Source organism: Neofelis nebulosa, chromosome 14 (assembly GCF_028018385.1).
Source record: "Neofelis nebulosa isolate mNeoNeb1 chromosome 14, mNeoNeb1.pri, whole genome shotgun sequence".
Classification (NCBI taxonomy): Eukaryota; Metazoa; Chordata; class Mammalia; order Carnivora; family Felidae; genus Neofelis; species Neofelis nebulosa.
Window position 1 is genome coordinate 28,422,146 of NC_080795.1, and position 14,017 is coordinate 28,436,162.

Consider the following 14,017-nt stretch of genomic DNA (forward strand, 5'->3'; position numbering starts at 1 on the left):
TTGACAGGTGACAGGTATATAAATGGGTCTGCCCAACTAACAGTGGCTTGAAAAAAATAAGTATTATGAAAAAAGATGGCAATTTAAGAATTTTAATGACATTAATAAAATCTCACCCTAAAACAGGTTGAATTGAGAAGAGTACTACACAAACAGTACTCACAGTTCAGTGAGATAATTGACAATCTGACGATATTGGTACAATCAACTGCAAAGTCCCTGAACCTCTGAAAGAAAGATGCATTGCTTATTTTTTTTTGAGAGAGAGAGCATGCAAGTAGGGGAGGGTCCGGGTGGGGGGTGAGGGGGTGGGAGAGAGAGAATCCCAAGCAGGCTCTGCACTGTCAGCATGGAGCCTAATGTGGGGCTCAGACTCACAAAGCCATTAATTACATCATGACATGAGCTGAAGTTGGACACTTAACCCACTGAGCCACCCAGGCACCCCTGCATTGCTTTTTTTTTTTTTAAATAAAATGGTGTAAACTGGGCCATGATTAGTCACCAAACCTGATAGACTTAACTTTCTTGTTTGTTGGCATCTCACATTATAGATGGTAATTACTGTCACATCCAGGAAAAGAAGGGGTGGTTTGTACAGCAACGATTATAAACTCAAGTGCTGGCTTATTTGTGATTCAACATTCGGGAGGCATCTGCTCCTTGGAGGATGTGACACTTGGTCCACAGAACCCTCACATGTGTCATGTGTTGTCCCTCAGTGAAGAGCACCCCCGTGGTTCTTTTCCTAAGAGTTAACCACAGTAAACGCATTCCAGGCTTTAGCACAAGAGCTCATTCTAAAGGGCTTGGGTTTTAATCATTTAAAATGTTTTATTATGCTTCTCACTTCAACACACAGTGAATATTGCACACTTTTGTTTTGCACAATTATATTCAATTATCATATTTTTTAATGTTTGTTTATTTTGAGAGAGAGCACAAGCAGGGAAGGGGCAGAGAAGGGGGGGCGGGGAAGAGAAAATACCAATCAGGCTCTGTGCTGCCAATGCTGAGCTCCACTCAGGGCTCGATCTCACCAACTGTGAGATGCTTAACGACAGAGCCATCCAAGTGACCCTCAATTATCATATTTTAACAAGACATTATTTATGACTCTAACTGGGTTGCTAATGGTTTTTCACTGTTAACAGTAAAGCCAATAATTAGAGACACATCCTTTAAAGATACTTAGGTACTCAGAGATCTAGTGTTTGATAAATGGTTCTAGTTAGTGGCAAGTAATATATCCAGATGATGAAAGGGGACAATAAAATAAAGGGTTAAAAATGTGTTCACTCCAGAAAGAAATGGAACACTAGTACTAACTAAAATATAGTCTTAAATCTCATAAGAGTACATAAAATAAAATTGAGTTTTATATATCACTTAACTCAAATTTATCTTCCATTTCATTTGTATAGTAATTAAACTCTTATACTCAGTAATATAAGGCACAGTAATGAACCTCTCTGGAAAATGTTAAAGTGTTCCTAAATGTACAATAACTCTTGTCCCTGTCTCATTATTTTTCCCTTCACGTACCTCTCATGTAATCATTTCGGTGATGCTGAGTTCAGTGTATGCTTAGAAAAAGTGGGCACCAATTCTGCGCCTCCATTATTACAATAGCAGGGTGGAGAAGGTTCCCTGGTCTCCCAGAATGTCATGTTGGATGTCTTAGCTCTATAAATAGTTTGTCTTGACATTTGCATTGTATCAGCTGATCGTTATCATGCCCTAATTTTCCATTTCAGTATTTCAGTGACCTTCTATGTTAGGTACATGCCATTCAGAGATGGTCCTCTGTGGTCAGATCCTTTGCCCTTAAACAATTTATTTTTAACAGCTTTCAGCAAATCCTACCTTTTAAGCCAGTCAAGATTCTTTTCTGCTAATCTGCCCAAGCGAGGAAGAAAATAAAATCACCTCTTCAACCATGTGGTGAGAACGTTTACCAAAATGAAGGGAAATGCTTCCACTTTTGTCTAAAACATATTTTTATTCTGGATCCTCACGCATGTTATGTTTCAGGGCAGTTTTCTGAACTAAATGCTTATTTGCTCACTGAAGCGTAACCAGTTTTCTTCCTTGAGGCTGTGACCAGGAGATTAAAAGGTGTATTGATGAGAGAATCAGTCTCTCCCCAGGAATAAAGTCAGAGAAGTTGTAGGCAGTGACATCTGGATGCTAGGGTGTGAAAGAAGGAAAAGGGAGTAGTGCTGTCTTCAGCGGTGGAGACCTTAAGAACTGAGGTAAAGGCCCCGAGACTATTAGCTCCACAGAAGAGTTTGTCTAAGAGTTGAGTGCCTGTGAGGAAAAACCAAAATAGGTGCCAAAAGTATCTTCTCAGTGTGGGATCCTTTCCGTAATCGATGTATTTTTTTTAACGGATGTGGCTTTAAATATTTGAAACATAGATGATCAATAGGTCCCAAAAATGTATCAGTGGAGAGGAGGGTGGATGCAACATTCCCTCAGTAGAGGAAAAGGCACCACAGAAATGAGCAGCCCCGAAGGGGGCTGGCCCAGTTTGGCGGGTCTCCGTCACCTATCAGCAGCCTCATGTGAGAACGCTCTGTACTGCCTTCTGTTTCTGTTTCACCCCATTAATTGTGCTAAAGAAATACACTTGACACCTGTGCTGGGTAATCTCATTTAGCCCCAATGGCTGCAAAAGTACTAACGCCATTAATTGAGGCACCTCAAACAGAGCCAAATACTGCGCCCAGTAAAGCAATAGGCCTGTCTCTCCATTACTGGTAACGGGGCCGGTGGGAATGTTTGTTCACGCAAGCCAAATGTGCCCCACCAAGGCAAGACACTTGAAAAGGTATGTGCTGCGATATTGCCCTTTTAGTCCCCAGGGTTTCCCTTCTCGATTCCCTTCCTCTGCTGTCTCCTGTCTTTAAGTCTCTCACAAAAGAAAATTAAGAATGCAAATATGAACCGTAAGTTAAAATACAATTTTAAAAGTGCCTCAGTAAATTTGAGCCTCTGAAAATTAAAAATTACTCAGTTGCTCATTGATAACCATCCTTGGTAACTTTCTCTGTGAGCTGATATAGTAAAGAACGGCAGGCATATGGCCCTTTGCCATGAAGTCCATCAGAGAGAAGCTTTTACACACACACACACCTTTAGTCAGTCTGTCTCTCACATTGAAGTCAGTGGTCCTAGTAGCAGTAAAGAAGCAAATCAATGTAGGATGCTTTACCAATAGTCCCACCTAGAGGCAGAAGGATGAACCAGCTAGAAAATATTTTTTCAGGTTTTTTCCAGAAAGGTGCCGTTTGATTTTGAATTTATTCCGTGTTAACATTTCCCGTTGTTTTTCATATTGGGTTTTACCGTAAGCTATAACAAAGCAAGTATGTGATGTAGTCTCCTAAGGATGTCAGTGAAACCATTTGGGGACTATAACAAGATGCGGGGCTAGTTCCCCAAATTTTCTAATCTCCCATGAGTCACGAGACCTATTCCTGATAAACTTCAGGATAAACATAGCAGCAAAGAGTCCCAAGGCTGTCTGATTTTCCCCTTCCTATCTGAAGAGAAGTTTCTTCTCCGTCAAGCCTCATACTGCATGCATACCAAGATCTCGCCTGTGAGACCCCATGATGGCTATCAACTAAATGTTTTCCTATTAATGCTTTTAACATTAACATTAATTAATCAATATTTGACAAGCCATGAAACACATTTTTAAGCTGCCATTGTTTAGGTGTTCAGAGTTACAGTTACTCCTGCAAAGACTCACCTCAGAGCACCAGCCAGTCCTAAGGAATTACCCAGGAACAATGCCTGTGTAATAATTTAGTCTTCAACCTGGATAGTTCAGCATTGAGTAAGACTTCTCTTAGCTGCATACTGTGAAAGAAACAATGAATGTGGGAAGAAGTTAAATAGCACATCCAGGTCACCAACACAGGCCTGACACCAGAGGCCATGCCAGTGCATTTTCCAAAAGGTACCCTGAATAGCCTGCATTAGAATCACAGGGGATACTTATCAAACATATAGATTCCTGGGGGTGCCTGGTGGCTCAGTCAGTTAAGCATCCAACTCTTGATTTCACCTCAGGTGGTTCATGAGTTCAAGCCCCGCATGGGGCTCTATGCTGACAGTTCAGAGCCTGCCTGGGATTCTCTTCTTCTCGCTCTGCCTCTCTCCCCATCCTCTCTCTCTCTCAAAATAAGTAAATAAACTTCATATATTACATACATATATATATTATCTATGGGTCTTAACCTGGGTCTTAACCAAAGAACCACAGAATCAGAACTTTGGGGAGTGGATACCAGGCCTCTGCATTTTTATCAACCACTTCAGTGATTGTTAATATACACTGTACAGAGTCATACAGCCTCCTGATGCTGCAGGGAAACTACAGTGCACAAAATGTGGGGGGATGCCAGGTGGGGTGCAACTGCCTCTGGCGTTTCTACTCTAATCACTAAGTAACCACAGGGTTTCAAAGATTACCCAGGTGACCTTGGCATGTTCAAGAGGGGGCCAGAACAAGGACTTTCTGTTTTCTGTGGCCAAGTGGATATTACCTTTACACCATTCACACGTCTCCAAAGAAAATTTGGGTAATGAAAGTAAAACAGGCAAGTGAGGAGAGGTGCGTGTGGAATAAAACGAGAAAGTACATTTGGAGATTTGATTGGCTAAAGTTGAAAAGCTCAGGACTTAGCCTACAGCTGATGAAAAATGGAGCAGGGGAAAGAGGTGAACTTGTCCCAATCCTCCCATATTTTCCTTAGGCTTCAATGGACACTGCTATCCAATGATTAATTATAGCATTCCCGGTTGCATAAATGCTTAGCATCAGTGCTTAGCTTGTTTTATTCTAAAAAACAAAACAAAACAAAAACTCCTCAATGAGGGTTAAATGCTTCTTCTAAGACGGTGTGTCCAAAAAATCCCCAGCTGAAAATTCAGCTAGCCACATTCAGTAGAAAACTCAAAGCCATGTAGATGAGTACTGAATTGACAATAGTGCTTAAGGCTAGAACAAGTGTTCATTGGAACACTCAAATCGGTGGACCCACTCTCTCAAATCAGTGGACCATTATTCTGCCAGGTTTGCTTTTGGGTGATTATAAAATGGATATGTTTTTCTTCCCCAGTCTCAGGAGGCCCAGGTGCTGAAACAATTGGCAGAGAAGAGGGAACATGAGCGAGAAGTCCTTCAGAAGGCTTTGGAGGAGAACAACAACTTCAGCAAAATGGCGGAGGAAAAGCTGATCCTGAAAATGGAACAAATTAAAGAAAACCGTGAGGCTAATCTAGCTGCTATTATTGAACGTCTGCAGGAAAAGGTAATCCCGACAAAGTTCTGGGCATAAGCATGCATTCATACGCCACACAGCTGGGTGAAGTTCCAAATGCCCGGGCACCAGGGACTTAGTCAAAACTTGTTTCAAGTACAGAGACAGCTAACGCCTTGGACAGGTTCTTCCATTGTAGCACTGACTCTGTGGGCACTGCGACATGGGAGAGGAATGGGAATCCAATGTTAAAGCTAGAATTTGGTGAAATGTTTTAGTAGTGAATGGATTCAGGGAAGCTGATTCATGCTTTTCAAATATATAAAAGACTTGCACAAACTTTAAGAACCAATCCATTAGAAAAATATTAAATTGGAAATATGAAACACGCCATAAAAATATATCATATTAATAAGTAACAATAATATATAACAAAATAATACATTCAATATTTACTTTACTACTTCATTGAGTGTAATATTGAATATATAAATAATAACTTGGGGGGTGCCTTGGTGGCTTAGTCGGTTGAGTGTCCGACTTCAGCTCAGGTCACGATCTCACGGTCTGTGAGTTCGAGCCCCGCGTCGGGCTCTGGGCTGATGGCCCAGAGCCTGGAGCCTGCTTCCAATTCTGTGTCTCCCTCTCTCTCTGCTCCTCCCCCGTTCATGCTCTGTCTCTCTCTGTCTCAAAAATAAATAAACGTTAAAAAAAATTTTTTTTAAATAAATAGATAAATAAAAATAAATAATAACTTGGAAAAATATATTCAAGAAATGACAGACTACCTAGGAAAAATGGAAAGCCCATTCTGTCTATGTAGGAGAATCTACATGGGAAACCAGGGTATAGTAACATTCATGGAACCAAAAGGAATGGAAGCTAGTAAGGGATGTTTATTTCCTCACGTTCTGATATCCTGGTGTCTTTCTCCTCACCAACCCTGAAATATACCCATTCCCATCAATCAGGATGAGAAGAGCAGGAGATCCTCTGAAAAGTATTCTCTCTTTCCTGTTGTTGACGTTATGCTATCTATCCATCACCACCACCACCACCCAGAAAAGTTTCCTTTGAAAATGTGTAGTATAGATATGAATAGTGTAGCTTTTTCCATCTCCAGAAATTGGATTAAGCATTAAGAAATATGATTTTTGAGAAACAATGCCTCAGTCCTTTTCTGAGCCGTTGCCCTCTGCACCAGCACTGAGTACTATTACATGTTGGCACTGGAGACACAGACGGAAGTAGGACTGTCCCTGTCATCAGAGCACTAAGAGTTTAGAGAAGATCAGCCTCCTGTTTTCTGAGTATTTCTTAGGAAGACCCAGGGATCAGGCAACTCTGTTCTGAAGTTCTGATGACTCTGTTTTTACTCTCATTCTCTGATGACAAATATCAATCCAGAACCAAAGGAAATCAGGCACAAAACATAAATATGCATATATATATATATATATACATATATATAAAGTATATAATATATGCATATATACATAATTTCATGGAGATTTTCATGGGCATCTGTGCTTTTGAGGGATTTTTTAAAGCATTGCCTAGGGAAGGGCCTATGGGCTCTGACACAGCAGTAGGACACTGAGGCTCTCAGAGGTATGTGGAGAAAGTACTAGATGACCTGGTCAGGAGCAGAGAACCACTGAATGCCTTGGTCAGAACCTTAAAGTTAAAATTTAATTTATGCATATAAGCTGGTGCTTCCATCCTCTCAGAACAATGTCATGTGTTTCACCCAAGTGCATCAGGTCAGGATTTCAAGGAGGCAGTTCAGCTCTCTGCATGTTACACATGTTGGTACCATAGCAAGTGCTTTGCTGAGATGCAGGAGAGCAAAGTTCCATTGGGCAAAATTTATCTGCCTCACCTTGAACCATTCAGTCTTCCTCCATTTGCCCTCAGTTCACACATTTCTGTACAACCAAGGAGATTCCTGCTGACTGGTGCTCATACCATGGATAGCAGAAGACCACCGTATGTTCTGTTTGGGATAATTATGACTCAACCATCTCATATCCTAGGCCCTAAAAAAAAAAAAAATTAATGAAGTTGCTAGAAATGGGGCATGCTGATCACATTCCAGGCTTTTCAATTAGACCGTAGTATCTAGTGCAAGATTTATATCACTGACAACCAGGAGCATTATTGTTTTTGAAGTTACACATATGCAAATATATAGCATATCCCTCTTGATTTCAACTATAAAGTGGTACATAAAATTTGCATGTTTTAACTAGTATTTCCAGAGGTGTTGGATTTTAATAGGTAGTTTCTTTTTCTCTGTGTATTTCTCTTCGCCCACTCCCCAGCCCAGCACCTTTTAGCACTCTTTCCCATTCTCACCCAGATTTAGTCTCCACCTCCATTCAGACACACTGGCATACAGACATGCAACTTGTCCTAGAAATAATCAACCTGTGGACGGCTTAACATCCTGACATCAAGCTGCAAACTCTCCCAGTGAGACGCAGGCGTCTATATTTTTTAAAACCCTCCAGGTGATTCCAATATTTGGCCAGGTTTGAGAACTAGGGGTTTATAGCCTATTCTGATTTAAATCCCAACTGACAGTATTCTATCCCACGCTGGATAATGCAGCCCAGATCATTTTTAGGACCACATTCCCCTTGGAATTTCACAGCCACAGAGATGCTTTTCAAATCTAATGGGACCTTTGGCCGGTGTCCTCCAAGATTCATTATCATCTCCATAAAGTGGAGGTACTCCTTGGGGAGTACCAAATTTACTTCCTTTTGATGTATTTTAAATATGTTTTCTTTTTCCTAAATAAGACAGAGCAAGGTCTTTATCATGACCAATATCTAGCCTTTCATTTGAATGAAATTACAGCAGTAAGATTAAATTAAAAAGAGAATCAATAATAATACTAATGCTGAAAATGCATGAAACTGCTAACATATATAAGCTGTTCTGGAATCCGATGCATCAAAAGATGATTACTACTGAAAATGACACCGATTAATCAGTTAATCATTCAGTGCGTATTCGTGGAGCACCTACTATGTGCTTAGACACCTGGAATAATATCAAAGAGCATTTACCAACCGTCTTTTTCCCTATGCAGATAATATAAAACCAGCAACAAATAGCATAGCACCAAAAATTAGAGAATAAAACAACACATAATATGGACCAATATAGATAGTTAATACAAAAGCACTGAAAAATGTTAGTAAAAATGAAATCCATGTCAAGGCTAGCACACTAAATTCTCACCACTGTGACAGGCCTCACTTCACTGAGCCTGTCAATTAGCCAGACGACGTGATACAGTTCCACAGAGCCATGGTGTCCACGGTTTCCTCAGTGTCATTCACTGACAAATTCCCACAAACTTCTTGGAGATCCAGCCATGTTAGCTCAGTCTTTAGCTAAAACGGAAAGCCTAAAGCAAAAACAATCTCAGTTGCACTTTAGAATCCACTGAAGTGCTCTTTAAACTAAGAGATTTTGATTTAATTGTCTGGGGTGGCACCCAGAGATCAGTATTACTTCTAAAGTTTACCAGTAGATGCTAATAGCAGGAGTTGAGAACCACTGAGCTAAAGACTTCTTAAATACACTTTGTTATATTGTCGTAAATTATATTAAAGTATTTTTATCTTCGTTCCATAGAAGTGTTCTTTTTTCCTTCAGAAAAGAATGTTACGCTTTTTTTTTCAATGTCTGTTTTCATAGCACCTCGTCTCAACACCCCAGCTTATTATAAAGGAAAGAATCAAATGTGGAGAAAGGTGTGAAAGAAGGAATGCATCTGCCACCGAGAATTACACTAGGCTGATCTGTTTATGTCACTCACATCGAAATTACAACTACCCAACAGTCTTCAAATTGAGTGACATAAATAGTCATACCCAGGACTCAAAAGTATAGTCTGTGGACAATGATTGACACTCTGGTGAAGTTTAAAATGTTCTTGTTCATGGAATAATATAATAGAAAGAGACACACTGAGACAGAGACTGAGATGGAGACAGAGACAGAGAGACAGAGACAGAGATAGAAAAACACCTTTTCCTGCCATGCGAAAGGATTAAAGAGACACTTTCTTCTTCCCCCAACATGTCCTTTCTCCTCTAACGCATTCAACAGTATCTAGCAGAAAATTCACTGCCTGGCCCATCAGGAACCCTGAGTAACAGCAGCTCTGTCATCAGACCCAACCAGGATCTGTAGTGGGTAGTTTTTAAAAACCAGTTAAAGCAGGTATAATCATTTTCACAATATTGCATACATTCATAATACATCTAACTTTAACATCAAGCATTTAAAGGTACAGCCAATTACCAATCTTTTCATGTAGGCCAAGACCATTTTGAGAGATGGATCAGTTAATTGGGGTACCATGTCCCCCTTTTCCCCATTATCCACCGATATCATATTAGCTATGATTTACAGTTTCAATTTCTTTAAAATTGGGTAAGGGCTAAAGATATCTGCAAAATAATATGAATATAGGACCTTAACAACTTTTCTTTTTTACAAATTTCCCCTGGCTTTTATACTTGATCCAATATCTGATCATACTGCCCTTTCTCAGGTATTTCCAAAGCTTTTCCTCCACCCACACTAGCTTCTATTACTGTATCTTTAATTAAATTATGTAATTAAATTCTCAACTAGCTAGCCGAACAGGGTGGAAATATCATTGACTACAAGTAAGCATGTAACTCAGCCAGTGAGAGGAAAAGTATGTGGAAATAATAGGGAAGAGCCTACTAGCCTCATAAGCAACCCAACATTTAGGTGATACCAGGATGATGGCGGGAATGGAGAGTGTTGGTTAACCTACCAGATCAGTTAAGAGGACTTCTAGTGAACCTCGTTGAATTCTCCACTTAATTCAAATTGTGTCACATCTTCTTGCCTTTATAGCTCTACCCCACGATTCACTAGCCAAGGCCAAGACCGCCCAGATCATAATATTGTAACAAATACCAAAGGAGCTTCCCATGGTGTTCAGGAGTAAGAGAAGCAAAAAAACACAGACAACCTTGACAGCTACTTTACCTAGCGAACCACAAAGGACGGTACTTAGTCAGTAAGAGATGTTTTAGTATATTGATCATCTCACCTCTAACAATATAGAAAAGTTGGTGCAAAAACATTGTAGTCATTATTTCAGTGACAATAGCATTCCATAATATGATACAGCTTAAAATAATAAAAATATTTTGAGGGAATAAGATTCTGTGGCTCTTTTCTGAAGAGGTGATTTTGATGTTATATAACTCCTTAGATACAGATTTCAACCATTATTAATTTTCATCTGTCATAAACTTTTCTTCTCCTCTGACTTTTGTTTGGGGGGAGGGGTCATTCTTGCTCATGAATGCAATTTATGTAACTATTTACTATTGAACCTGTCTGAGGAATGAATAATGAAAGGAAAAGAGGACGTAAAACTAGCTGTTCTTGATTGCTCCGTGTAGGCCAGCCATTTTGCATGTACTACTGCATTTAATCCAAACAACAACCCTGAAAGGAGATACTGTTATTGTCTCCATTTCATATCTAAGGAATTTGTCCTTAGAGAGATTTAGTCAAGATCACAAAGCTAAGTAGACGACAGAGTTTAGCTCTGAACCCCTGTCTTTTTCATTCCACCCCTTATACTAACCTTTATACTAAGCTGAAGCTGCAATTCGTTGACGATCATCAAACACCACACAGTAAGCAGGCTTAGCAGTACCATTGGAAGTTTACGCTCCAATGACCACTACCATCTCGATATATGAAAACATTCTTTCCTGGCACTCACAGCTCACTCCTGACCCCTCTTTTGTATTGCAAGTGCGTAGCCATTTGTAAAAAGAATTTCTGATGATATTGACCGCAATCCTCATCTTGCATTTAAATCGACTCATGCAACAGAATTCCACAGATGGAGCTGATATTCTAGGTCATCTAGTTCAGATCCCTTGTTTGTATTTGATATCTAGTGAGGCAAAGGAGACCTTAAAAGGTAAAAAGTATACATATAATTAAATTAAAAAAAAAAAAAAAGGAAAGAAGAAAAAGAAAGACCTCATATTTCTTGGCTTCCAGTACAGAAATCTCTCTAATCACATCTTCTTAGGGAAACGGAATGTTTCCTAAAACCATCTTTCATACATTTTTGCATACCAAGGGAGTAGTTACATACAATGCTAAAATATGATCTATTACACTTCCCTTATATTGATGGGAGGAAGGAAGGTAAGACTGGAAAGGTCACTGGGACTCAAGTTTTGAAAGGCTCTGACTAATAGGTTAAGCATTTAAGAAGCATATAAAGGGGCGCCTGGGTGGCGCAGTCGGTTAAGCGTCCGACTTCAGCCAGGTCACGATCTCGCGGTCCGTGAGTTCGAGCCCCGCGTCAGGCTCTGGGCTGATGGCTCGGAGCCTGGAGCCTGTTTCCGATTCTGTGTCTCCCTCTCTCTCTGCCCCTCCCCCGTTCATGCTCTGTCTCTCTCTGTCCCAAAAATAAATAAAACAAAAAAAAAACAAAAAAAAAAAAAAAAAAAAGCATATAAAAAGTCTTCTTCCTGTGTCTAATCCTCTCAAAGCGTCCACTGATAATTGTAAAGCCCTTAAAATATTCAGGAAGAGGAAAAACACCATTAAAAATAGTGTAAACAACAGTAGGATGTTCTATTGCCATTTTCTGGATTTATATAGCGATCATAATATTCTGGATTTCCTTGATCATATGACCTTTTTAATAGTTTTACTCAAATACAGTATTAAGGGTTTTTTTAGGCGCTGTAAGTCTTACAAGATCTTCTGTTATGTTATACTTACTGGGTCCCTTGTTGTCCTTTCTCGTGAAGTGAAGAGAATTCCTAATGATAGACATCAAACAACTGGGTGACTTCCAACGAGGCATGTATTGTGTAAAGAAGTAGGCAAGCCTTTCCGGTTCTCTGTGGAGCAGACAACCAGGCTCTGTGACATTACTTCTCCCTTTGGTGTCTTCCAGGAGAGGCATGCCGCGGAGGTGCGCAGGAACAAGGAACTCCAGGTTGAACTGTCTGGCTGAAACGATGGAGGGTATGGCACGCCCCACCATTAGTAAACCCCCCTGCCTATATTATAATGGATCATGCGATATCAGTATGGGAAATGTATGACATGGTTTAAAAAGAACTCATTATAAAAAACAAAAACAAAAAAACAGAATCAAAAATTAAAAAAAAATCAATGCGGTCTCTTTGCAGAATGTTTTGCTTGATGTTTAAAAAATACCTTGGATCTTATTTTGTAAATACTTACATTTTTGTTAAAAAATACAAGTATTGCATTATGCAAGTTATTTCATAATCTTACATGTCCTGTAACAGGCTTTTGATGTTGTGTCTTTCCACTCAAATGAATTTGCTAGGTCTGTTCTTTTTGAAGCCCTCATGTCGAACTCCATTCCCTGCCCTTTTCATTCCAACAGAAAAATGAGGTCAGTAGACAGTCTATGGTGCTAGAAACCCACCATTGCCTAATGACCTAGATGGCTTTGTAATCTCTGAACTTGACTAAGACCACACCTAGGTTACAGGTTTTATGACTCCACACGAACCTCCACATTTGTTCACTCATAATCTACTAACTGCCTAGAAACTACAAAACCAGGCTAAGAAAAAAAAAAAAAAAACACCAATCATAGCATTTACTTCTGCTTCTCCTGGATTATGTGCTACAAATGTGCTTTGGCTTTAGAAAGGGATGGATGAGAAGACAGAGCTGAGATCAACCTGGGTAGAAGCAGAAAGTTAAACCCTTTAAAAGCGCTGAACGCAGATTCGAATCCAAATGGTTCAAGCAGCCATGAAATCGCTCTTCATGAAGTGGGCTTAATTCTCTAGTTTAAGTTCTTTTGATGGAATGAATTAATTAATGTGTCAGGTGGCTTATTTGTGGATGCCATGATTGATGATGTTCATTTTAAGCTCTTACCTATAGTACAAGTACATGATGCTACTGAATATTTTTCCACTTGGAAACTGTGAGCTGGTTGTTGCATTGAAACACACATACAAACGAGATCAAAAACACTGCGGACTTTCACTCAAGCTGGTCTTTCTTCCCCAGTGTGAGGCAATCCTGCCTATTAAAAAAAAAAATTACTCCATCTGTGAGGGCTGATACAGCTAAGGGGGCTAGGCAGGGCATTTGTGCCAACTAAGAATCACCAGACACCCACCATAAGTACCTATCGCAGTTTTGAAGTCGTTTCTCCCCCAAATCCCAACTCCTGAAGGTTGCTGCCTGCATATTTACTCTTCATTAGTGCTATTTTCCTGTATGTCATTGTGAGCAAGCTGTGATTAATAAAGAATTGGAGTTCTGTGAACTAATAAAGGTTCAGTCTGTTCTCTTGCCCCTTCATGTATCTGACCTGGAGTTCAGATTTTAAAAGGGTGGCCAATGGATTAGACAATCTCATAAGCAAAGAGACAATGATTAGAGTTTGAAGGAAACCAGTGCCCTGCTGATTCACTTCCCTTCTGGGGCAGCAGGCAGCATCTCTTTTCTCTCTGCTTCTGACAGGCCAACGCAGCAGGAGAGGTCTTCAATCTGTTCCCCTTGAAAACATTCAGGACTGCAGGAGATACCACAGGTTGAGACTGACGATTCTGAGAACGAGACCCCCTTTCAAAGCACTTGGAAGGTTCCTGGCACCACCTCGTGCTCTCCCATGTGGCCACAGAACACCTTCACCAGCCTGTTAA

The 14,017-nt window shown here is 40.0% G+C and overlaps 1 protein-coding gene across 1 annotated transcript in view; it reads left to right on the forward strand.

Annotated features, from left to right (window-relative positions):
- The window catches only part of STMN2 (stathmin 2), a 46,915-nt gene extending 33,277 nt beyond the window's left edge, over positions 1-13,638 (forward strand). Inside the window, exons 4-5 of the mRNA XM_058699914.1 lie at positions 5,136-5,327; positions 12,274-13,638. Of these exons, the coding sequence (XP_058555897.1) occupies positions 5,136-5,327; positions 12,274-12,333 (252 nt within the window). The 3' untranslated portion in view covers positions 12,334-13,638. The remainder of the gene's footprint in view (positions 1-5,135; positions 5,328-12,273) is intronic.
- Positions 13,639-14,017: the final 379 nt, after the last annotated feature.